This window comes from Octodon degus, unplaced genomic scaffold (genome assembly GCF_000260255.1).
Source record: "Octodon degus isolate 3935 unplaced genomic scaffold, OctDeg1.0 scaffold00035, whole genome shotgun sequence".
NCBI classification, from domain to species: domain Eukaryota; kingdom Metazoa; phylum Chordata; class Mammalia; order Rodentia; family Octodontidae; genus Octodon; species Octodon degus.
The window spans coordinates 13,086,008-13,095,437 of NW_004524611.1; the positions used below are offsets into that span (position 1 = coordinate 13,086,008).

Below are 9,430 nucleotides of genomic sequence, written 5' to 3' on the forward strand. Positions count from 1 at the left end.
GTGTGTGTGTGTGTGTGTGTGTGTGTGTCCCAACCTCCATTTACACAGAGCCATCCCCTTTTATATTCCTTTTACTTCAGAAACACTCCAGGGTAGCTGAGGCACAAGGAGCTCGTCCTGGGCAAGTTGGCAATTACAATAATTTTTTTTTTTTTTTACAAAAGGACTGGGGGAAAAAAAAGGACTGGGGATGCAGCTCAGAATAAAGGTTCTTGGCTCAATCCCCTGACTGTAAAGAAGAAAAAAAAGTCATAATTCTTCACAGCTGCTTGTGTTGCGTTTACTTAATCCCACTTTCCCATCAAATAAGTTTCCTTGTTTTACAGGTTTTGCAAATAACTCTCACACCCTGACTACTTCATTTATTCTTTTTTTTTTTTTTTTCCGTACCAGGGATCAAACTCAGGACCTTGTGCTTGCCAGGCAGGCGCTTATGCTACTGAGCTATCTTCCAAGCCCTCTCCCTCTTCTTTTCAATTATTTGAAGGACTAATAGCTGTGGAGCCTGAAGGGAAGAGCCGGAGAAGGTGCCCGCCTCTGACAGCTCAGGGATCCTGCTTCATTTTCAGAGTCCTTGTGTGCCTGTGCCTGTGACATGCGGGTCCTGTGGGCTGCATTTCTCAGTGGGTGTGACTGGAGGGTGCTCCTGTCCTCTGCAGTGGCAACCTGTGCCGTGTCTTTGGGGCACATCCTAGCTGCCTGAAGCAGGCACGTGGGAGTTCTGTGTACATTACCTGGATAATAGACTCCTCCGAGAACACCTCCGGGGATGCCACCGGGAACTGCCCCTGGGACCCCTGGAATGATACAGGCAAAATCCATTGTTAGCCAGAGCTATGAAACCTGGTAAATGTAATGATAATCAGTCTGTTTGTCTAGGAAGCAAACAGTCTTTGTGTGGACAAATGATGAGTCCTCGAGGCAACTCTCTCTCTCTCTCTCTCTCTCTCTCTCTCTCTCTCTCTCTCTCTCTCTCTCTCCACTTCTAGTGGGGATCAGACCCCAGACTCAGGGCCTTGGCACTGAACTGTATCCCTAGCCCTTTAAAAATTATTTTTAAATTTTGAGACAGGTTCTCCTTAGGTCACTAAATTTCCAGGCTGGGCTCTAACTTACAATCCTCCCGCCTCAGCCTCCCAGAGTTCTGGCTGTCCAAGTGACTTTTCTTTGCATTTTCTCATTCTGGCTTTTCTAAGTGGCCCTGAGGGGCGGCTGGAAGGGCAGGGATTCCGATCATGGCTTTCACAGAAGTGAAGTCAGGCTCAGAGGGGTTGGGGAGGGCTCTGGGGCCACATAGTTGGAAAGAGCAGAGTGTGACTGTGACTCAGGCCATGCCTCTGGGAACCACAGTGGGCACCAGGCTGCCTGGCCCTACCTGATGGGAGGGGCTAGGGTGGGCAGCAAGTCTCTGCTGTGGGAGGGCAGGCTGGGGTGTGACAGCCACGGTAAAGAAGTGCAGCTGCTGCCAGAGCCATTGCAGCCGTTCTCACACTGATAGGATGGCGTGGGGTCAGCGTCCTCAGCCACTGGGCGGCCACCCTTGGGCGGGGTCCTGGCCATCTGACATGGGACTGTTGTGGGAAGCACTGGCCCCGAGCGGGACACCATGAATGAGCAAAGTGAATAGTTCGCTAAAGAACAGCTAATTAATTTCCTGGCCAAGCTCAGGAGCTCAGACCCTACCAAGCAGCAAGGAGCTCTGTGGAGGATCCACCATGCTGGTCCGGACCAAGGCCCAACTGTTGTCATGGCAACAGACTGAATCCCAAACAGGGTCCTGGCTGCACCTCTGAATGCTGTCAACCTTGAGAATCACCTTGCCAATGGCCCGGCCCTGCCTTGCCCTGTCGCGGGGGGGCCGGAGAGTCCTGTGGTGTGGGGACAGAGTCATACGGCCTCACAGTGACTCAAGACATCTGGCCTCTGAGGCTTGGTGAAGGAGCACAGCTAGGCCTGCTGGTCTCTGGCCTCGTCAGCTTCAACTGCAGCCCAGTAAGGTTGAGGACGCCCGGCTGTGGTGCCCACCCCACACCAAAGCCTGGGCATCACCTCCTCCCAGGTCCTGGGGCCCCAGGAATAGCAACCTGGCCCACGGTATGAGCAATCTGGTCAGGGCCTGGGGATCAGTACGGTGGCCCCAGGGGCTGGGCCTGCTGGGAAGAGGAGTGCTCTGGCCCTGTCATCAGCTGCCAAACCCACACACACTCGCCCGGCCTTTGATGCCTCTGGCTTTGGCTCCAGTGTTGTCTTATGCGTCTCTCTCTGTCTCTTTCCAGCACTTTCTTTCTTTCTTTTCTTTCTTTCTTTCTTTCTTTCTTTCTTTCTTTCTTTCTTTCTTTCTTTCTTCCTTCCTTCCTTCCTTCCTTCCTTCCTTCCTTTCTTTTTTTCTTTTTTTCTTTCTTCTTTCTCTCTTTCTTTCTTTCTTCCGGGTACTGAGGCTTGAACCCAGGACCTTTGCAATGAACTACATTCCCCAGCTCTTTTTATTCCTTTTTTCCTTTGGAAGCCAGGGTCTCAGCAGATTGCTAATTTGCCCAGGCGGGGCTCAGACCTGCAGTCCTCCTGCCTCAGCCTCCACGGCCTCTTTCCTCATTGCCCTTTGTCTCCCTCTCTAACTCTAGAGCGGGGAATAGCATGGTGGGTGGAGGAGCGGAGGCTCAGGACAGATGCCCGGCTTCTACCTCTGGCTTTGCAGCTTCTTACCACCTTGCGACCTCAGCCCTTCACTCAGCCTCTCTGAGCCTCATTTCTGTTTTGCCTCTTGTTGCTAATCCTGGCTGCTTGTACGGTTGCAGGGGTTTGGGCGAGAGGCTGTGCAGAGTTGGCACAGAGTAATTGCTCAAGAAAAGAAAAGTCCTGGCAACCTCCATGTCCATTTTCTCTGCACAGCACACAGCTCAGGGCCGGGTATACAGCAGGTGCCGGGCAGAGACAGAGGACGAGGTGGAGGGGAGACAGGGAGATCGCCCATGTCTGGTCTGACCGGGGCTGAGCTTCCTTGGCAGCTGCCCAGCTGCCTTCCCACCTCGAGCTGTCCAGTGCCCCAACCTGGCTGACTCCCTCTTCCTCTCTGGGTTCCTGCTCCCGCACCCGCCTGTGGCCAGGCCCTTTCCGGAGGACAGAAGGGCTCTGTTTCCTTGTCCCGCTTGCCTCTTCCTCACCGCGCCCACGGCCACACCAGCCACACTGGCCGGGCTCCGAGCCTGAAGCCCCTTGGCCAGGCTTGCACAGTTTCTCCCCACTGTAACTGGGGACATGGAGAGGGTTGGGTGGCCACAGAGGGTCCCTGCTTGACTCTCTTCCAGGTGGGACAGGGGAGGGTGGCATAAAGCAGGAGGCCCCAGAGGGATGAGAAGCCAGAAGCCCCCTCGCTATGCTCGGGGTGCCACCTGCCTGCCCACCTCTGTGCCTTGGCCAGGAAGGGCCCTGTCTGCCACCCTCTGAGCTGGCCGAGCCTCCGTGCTGAGTTCAGCCTCCTTCTTGCTTTCCCCAAGCCCCGAGCTCTTCTTCCTCCGCCCTCCCAGCTCAGCAGCTGGCCTGGAATGCACTTGTCCTGTTTTATGTGGGTTTGGCTTGTTCCACCCACTAGTCCAGGGCGGAACTTGTCTCTTGCATCTAAGAATCATGATCCTAGACTCCCAGGGATCATAATAGTCTCCTCTCCTGGGCTGGATCTCCTTTTACAAAGGCCCTTCATGTTCCTGCTTGCATACTTCCCATGACGGGGAACTCATTACCTCCTGTTGCTTTTCTGCTCTATGGAAGTGGAACCCATTGCTCCATTCCTCAGATTCCACCTTCCGGAGTCCTATACCCTCAGGCTTTCCTCCCATTTACTGCCAGCCTCCCCACTGTTTATCTTCTTTCAAGTCTACCTCAAGTGTCCCTTCCCCCGGGAAGCCTTCCCGGTTTTCCCGAGGTTCCTTGTGGCTGCCCCTTCCTTGGGTTCTGTGTGCTTTCTCCACCACTGCACACTTATTTATGTATCAGCTCTTACCAAGAGGAAGAATTAAACCTTAGAAATTAACCTTGGAAATGAATTACAGCTCGAGTTAGCACATTCCGCGTGAGAGAATATATTTTGCAAATGAAGCTTCCCACGGTTTTCATACGTGATGCATTTTTGGCAGCTGCTTTGGGGTTGCAGACTCCTGCTGGCCCCGGGAGGTGGGCGCACCAGGCAGTGTTGTTTCTTCCCATTCTGCAGCCAGGGGAGCTGGGAGCCATCGGGATGAGCGTCGGGTCTGGCACCTGCTTCTGACCCTGGTCTCGGGCCCAGCCTCTGGCCCCTCGAGCTGAGCAAGGTCTGGGATCTTAGGATCGGGCACTGTCCAGCGGGGCCTGGCAGTGGCTTCGCCAAGCCAAAGTCTGGGCCCAGCCCAGGGAGCAGATAAGACCTCACCAAGCTGTTTGTTGTTTGTGTGGGGCAGGCTGCCAAGAGGTTTTCAAAACCAATCTGTCCTTGGGTAGGTGACTGTCCCCTCCCACATGGGGGCATATTTGCCCTCTGCCAAGGTCCCAGCAGCCACACGGGATGGATCAGCATCTGAACCAGAGCTGCTTGGATTTGGCAGCTCGGCAGACACCTGGGGAGCTTAAAAATCCCTCTCTGCCCAGGAGCCTCCCCAGACCACAGCAGGGGATCCCTGTGTCGTCATTATTCAAGGTTCCCCCAAGAGGCTCTTGGCCAAACCATTCTCAGCTCAGAAATCGGGGAAGAAAGGCTGAGAGTACTTCTGGGGTTGGCTAAGCATGACAACTGGTGCACAACACAAGACCTCTCTCCTCTACCCAGCCTGGATCTGAGCCTGGCAAGCCTGGCCACCTGGGGTAGATCGGAGACTCCTCCGTGCAAGGACCAGGCTGGCTGAGGCCTGCCCCTCCCCATCCATTGCCCCCAGCTACACTCTGGGTGGGCAGCAGGTGTTGGGAGTCATACTGGGCAAGGAGGATCAGGCTGCCCAGCGGTACTGCTTAGCTATCTCTGCTGTCCCCTAACCTGTAGGTGCCCACATTCCTCAGTCTCTTCCTACCCCACGTGTGGACCCAGCGCGGCCCCTCCTACCCCCTCCCAGGACCGGGCTCAAAGGTGAGTCTCACGGAAGCAGCAGGCACTGCAGCCCTGTTCCGCCCCACAGCCCCTCTGCACCCCATGCTAGGGCAGGTCTCTAGGCTCCGAGGGCTCCTGTGGTACCCTGACCCTGCCCGGGCCACCCCCAGATGGCTCTCCAGCCTACACCTCTGACAGAGCCGGTGTACTGTGTGCCCCACCTGTCCCCACGAGCAGCCCTGGATGGCCAGATCACAGCTCACAGCCACAGCCTGAGGTTCCCTCCAGCCCCCACCAGGAGCCCCTGAGACCCTTTTCCTTGACTGTACTCATCAATATCAGACTTGCTTGCACACAAACATGTGTGCACACATGCACACGCATGGTCACACGCACAGTGACAGCCCACCCTGGGGACAGTCCTGGATACCAGGTCTCCCATGCATTCGTGTGTGTTGGTGGCAGACTCTTGCCATCAGGAACAGGCAACCTCATGTGCGTCGTCCGCCCCCCACACCTGTATTGGGGTGAGCCGTGTGCAGACCTTCTTCCCTTTCCAGAAACTCCCCCGGCTCAATGATGCACTTGGGCTTGGCACGCACATCTGTCCGTGCATGACAGCGCATGACAGCTCGTCTGCGCACATGCTCAGGCCTCCCAGACCCCTTGCATGGGACGGGTCACAGCAGCAGCTTCCTGACCCACAATCACTGGCCTCCACAGAGGGAGACCCCGACTTCCCAGAGGACAGGGACCCTGCTGAGGTCACACAGCTAGCTGCGGCCTAGTGGTCTCTCACACAGGTCCCTGTCTGCAGGGTGGCGTGGGCACACAGCTGAGGCCACAGGTGTGCCCAAGTGCTAGGGAAGGGATGACCCAGGAGAGCGGAGTCCCCTCTGCCCTCCAGGACACAGGGTAGGGGCCAACCCAAGGCACACGGTGTCTGTGTGACAGGTTCCTCCAGCACAAGGCTGGCTTTCAGGACAGGTAGCTCCCAGGTCCCCAGGGGCTGAGCCGGAGGCCAGAGCGTAAAGGGCTGCCTCTGGCTGGCTGTCAGGGCAGCAACCTGGCCTGCAGGGCACCAGGGCTGTGGGGGACTGGGAACCGGCGAGGGCCCTTACCTCCGGGCTGCGCGGGGTGGAGGAGGCAGAGCAGAAGCGGGAGCAGCACTCCAGGCCGCGGGGCCGCTGCCGTCAGACCAGCCATCTCGGGGAGGAATGCCCTGGCCGTGCTCTGCGCCTCGTTTTATCCCCAAAGCGTAATTGCTGCCTGGTCGTCGCTGCAAGGAAGGAGGGAGGGAGGGAGGGAGGGCGGGAAGAGGGGGAGCTGGGGGAGGGGGCCGAGGAGGGGGCAATTACGAAAGGGCCAGAGTGAGTCTCCCAGGCTGGGTCGGACTGGACTGTGGGCCTTTTTCCTGCGCGCGCACAGACACACGTGCGCGCACACACACACACACACGCACACACACACATGCACTTTCCCCATCTCCTTCCCGCTTTCCCTCTGTGGCTGTTCTCTCCATGCTGGCTGTGTTCCCGCCAGAAAAGTGCGAGGGGGCCCCTGCCAGGACAGCCCTCAGCAGAGGAAGCAGGAGGGGGGGCCCAGCAGCCCGGCCAAAAATCCTGGCCCCAGCCAAGGCCTGAGTGGCCAGGCCCCCGCCCCTCCGGCTGGGCCCCGGGCCCAGTGTGGGGACACAGGCCAGCTGTCCCGCTCCTCAGCCCCCCACCCCGGCCATCCAGACACCCTACAACCCTGGGCCTGGCTGGAGAGAGGCCCTACCCCCAGTCGGGCATGGGGGTTGGGCAGGTCTGGAAGTGTGTGTGGGGGGAAGTGATGAGGGCCAAGGTCTGCAGAGGTTAAGGGGCTGCAGGAGAAATAGCCCAGGAGGCAAGATCAGGGTGGCATTGCCCAGTGGAACATTTAGGGGACAGACTGGGAACCTGACCCTGTGGAGCTCCCTTCTGTGTGGGACGGGGCTTGGCTTTCTCCCTGAAGCTAATGTAAGTGGGTTGGGGAGGTCTGGGGCCACATCAGATGAGGCTGGAGGATGGCTTGAGAGTGAAGGCCACACCCGCGGTGTCCCCTGGATGTCTGTGGCATGTAGGGATTCATTCTGCACAGACCAAAGTCACAGCTCCACGCCCATCCCAGTCCAGATCAGTGTCTGACCGAGGTCAGGCTGGACTCCAGGTGCCCTGTGGGGCACAAGGAGGTGACAGCCCAACCTCCTTGTTATCAGTCAGCCACCACCTGTCCCGTTGCTGAGTACAGTGAAGGTCAGCATCACACTCAGGAACCCCAGACAGCTGATTCTTTGCTCCTTGGGGAGAGCCCAGGACTGCCATTCCGCTCATAGCCAGCAGGGGACAGCAGTGCTGAGACAGCTGGGACAGCATCCTGCAGTACTCAGCCTTTCTGAGGCTGCTGGGGCAGGACGGTGGACCCTGGGGCTTGGGGTGTGTGCGTGTAGGGTAGGTCAGGGGAGGGTCATGTCCCTCCTAGTCCCTGTGCTTGTGGGAAAGAAATGTGGGGGCCAGAAGATAGGAGAGGAAACTTGTTCCTGGCCCGAGGTCACAGCGGTCAGCAGAAAGTCAAGGCCAAGTGTCCCAGGCAGGCTTAGAGCCTCATCCATCCAGGAGCAGGTGGCCAGGCCCAGAGGGGAGCCGCACATGGGGCAAAGCACCTTCTGGGAGCAGGGTGTGTGGGCTCTCTTCCCGCGAAATGCTGATGAGCACCCTTACTAGGAAGAGGAGTGCAAAGATAAATTAACTGTGGCATCTGTTTCTGCCCCTTGCTGGCCACATCGAAAATGTTCTTTGTTTGCTGTGTGCAGTGACACACGTCTGTCACCAGAGCACTCTGGGGGGCTGAGGCAGGAATGACATGTTCGATTCCAGCCTGGACAGCTTAGAGATTTGGGAGATCCAATTTGAAAATTAAAAAAAAGGGCCGGTGATGTAGCTCAGTGTGAAGGTCCTGGATTCAGCCCTCAGTACTAAAGAAACAGAAAAGGGAACACTCCATACCCCTCTGGTGCTGGAACTGAAGCGACTATCGGCATCAACAGTTCTACAAATGCTTGTTTTCAGGCCCGGCATTCCCTGGCCTCCCAGGGACTCTGGACAATGTCTCCTTCTCCTTGGGTTTTGGGCAATGGCAGCTCCAGATTTTGGGAGCCAGGGACAAGGTAGAGGAATCTGCCTCTGTTGTACAGCTGTTGTGCGGTGTGTTCCTTTGGGGGTCGCAGGGTGGCTGGTGGAGGTTATGAGGGTCCCATGTGCCCAGAGCCAGCCCTGCTGGTGGGGTACATGCTGTCTGGACAGTGCCTTGGGAGGTTGGGGAGACCAGGCTACGCGTGTGCCTGCTCCCTTCCCTGGGGCAGAGGAAGAGGGGATGGTGATGGGGATCCGGGCCCCACTCCTCTTGGGGCAGTGACGTGGGCAGGAACCAGCGTTCCGACTTGCAAACCGCAGTCTGCTTGGAGTCTTTATTAATTCCAGGACGGGGAAGCAGCTGGAGCCAGAGGGAGAGGGCCAGCCGAGGGACCCGGAGAGGCGGGGAGACACACTTGCTGGCAGATGCAAGCAAGGGACCCGCACTCAGGCCTGTGTCCAGTTTCAGTGCCCCCTTCCCCTTAGTGGCCTGGGCCTCTTCCTGGAGCTCCACTAGCACGGATTCAGCAGGGCTTTCGGACATCTCCAAAGGGGCTCAATTGACAGCCAAAGGCACAGAGCTGCTCACCTGGTGAGCCAGCCCAATGCCTGAATCACACAGCATGAGAGCAGGGGGCACAGATGTCAGCCACTGGCTATTCGCATAGCATTCAAGAAGCTTGCAAGAGCTGGGGGTGGTGGTCACGCCTGCCAGCTTTCCAGAGTACTGGTGGGACAGTATCCCATACCCTGCTTCTCAGAAAGGCTAGGAGTCCTGTGGGATGTTGCCATGCCAGCACTCTGGGAGGCTGAGGCAGAAGGATTGCAAGTTTGAGCTCAGTCTGGGCAATTTAGCAACTTAATGAGACTCTGCCTCAAAATTTAAGAAAATGTAAGAAGGGTGGGATGATGTAGCTCAGCATGAAGGCCTTGAGATCAATCCTCAGTATGCAAAAAGAAAGAGCGAAAAAAAGAAAGATAAAAGAAAGAGAAGAAAAGAAGGCCACTGTAGCCATTCAGATGAATTCCAGGCTTTGAGTAGGGCTGCCCATGCCATGCCCAGCCCAGCCCAGCACAGCCCTGTCCACTCTTTGGCTGTCCTTCCTCCTGGTCGGTCTCTGTTTGGACCCCCATGCTGGTTCTGGGCATCTGGGTGCTGGACTTTGTGGCCGAAGCTCTCTGGCCTCAGCATGGAGCACAGCCTGCCCCGCCCCCACCCCATTCCTGG

At 57.2% G+C, this 9,430-nt stretch overlaps 1 protein-coding gene across 6 annotated transcripts in view; it reads right to left on the reverse strand.

The window, feature by feature from the left end:
• Eln (elastin) overlaps window positions 1–6,345 on the reverse strand; it is a 29,167-nt gene extending 22,822 nt beyond the window's left edge. For 5 of the 6 annotated variants that reach the window (XM_023714386.1, XM_023714387.1, XM_023714384.1 and 2 more), the window contains exons 1-2: window positions 6,172–6,345; window positions 735–797 (exon numbers count right to left, since the gene is read on the reverse strand). In XM_023714386.1, the coding sequence (XP_023570154.1) occupies window positions 735–797; window positions 6,172–6,256 (148 nt within the window). In that variant the 5' untranslated portion in view covers window positions 6,257–6,345. The remainder of the gene's footprint in view (window positions 1–734; window positions 798–6,171) is intronic. The other variant, XM_023714385.1, reaches the window with a different exon arrangement.
• Window positions 6,346–9,430: the final 3,085 nt, after the last annotated feature.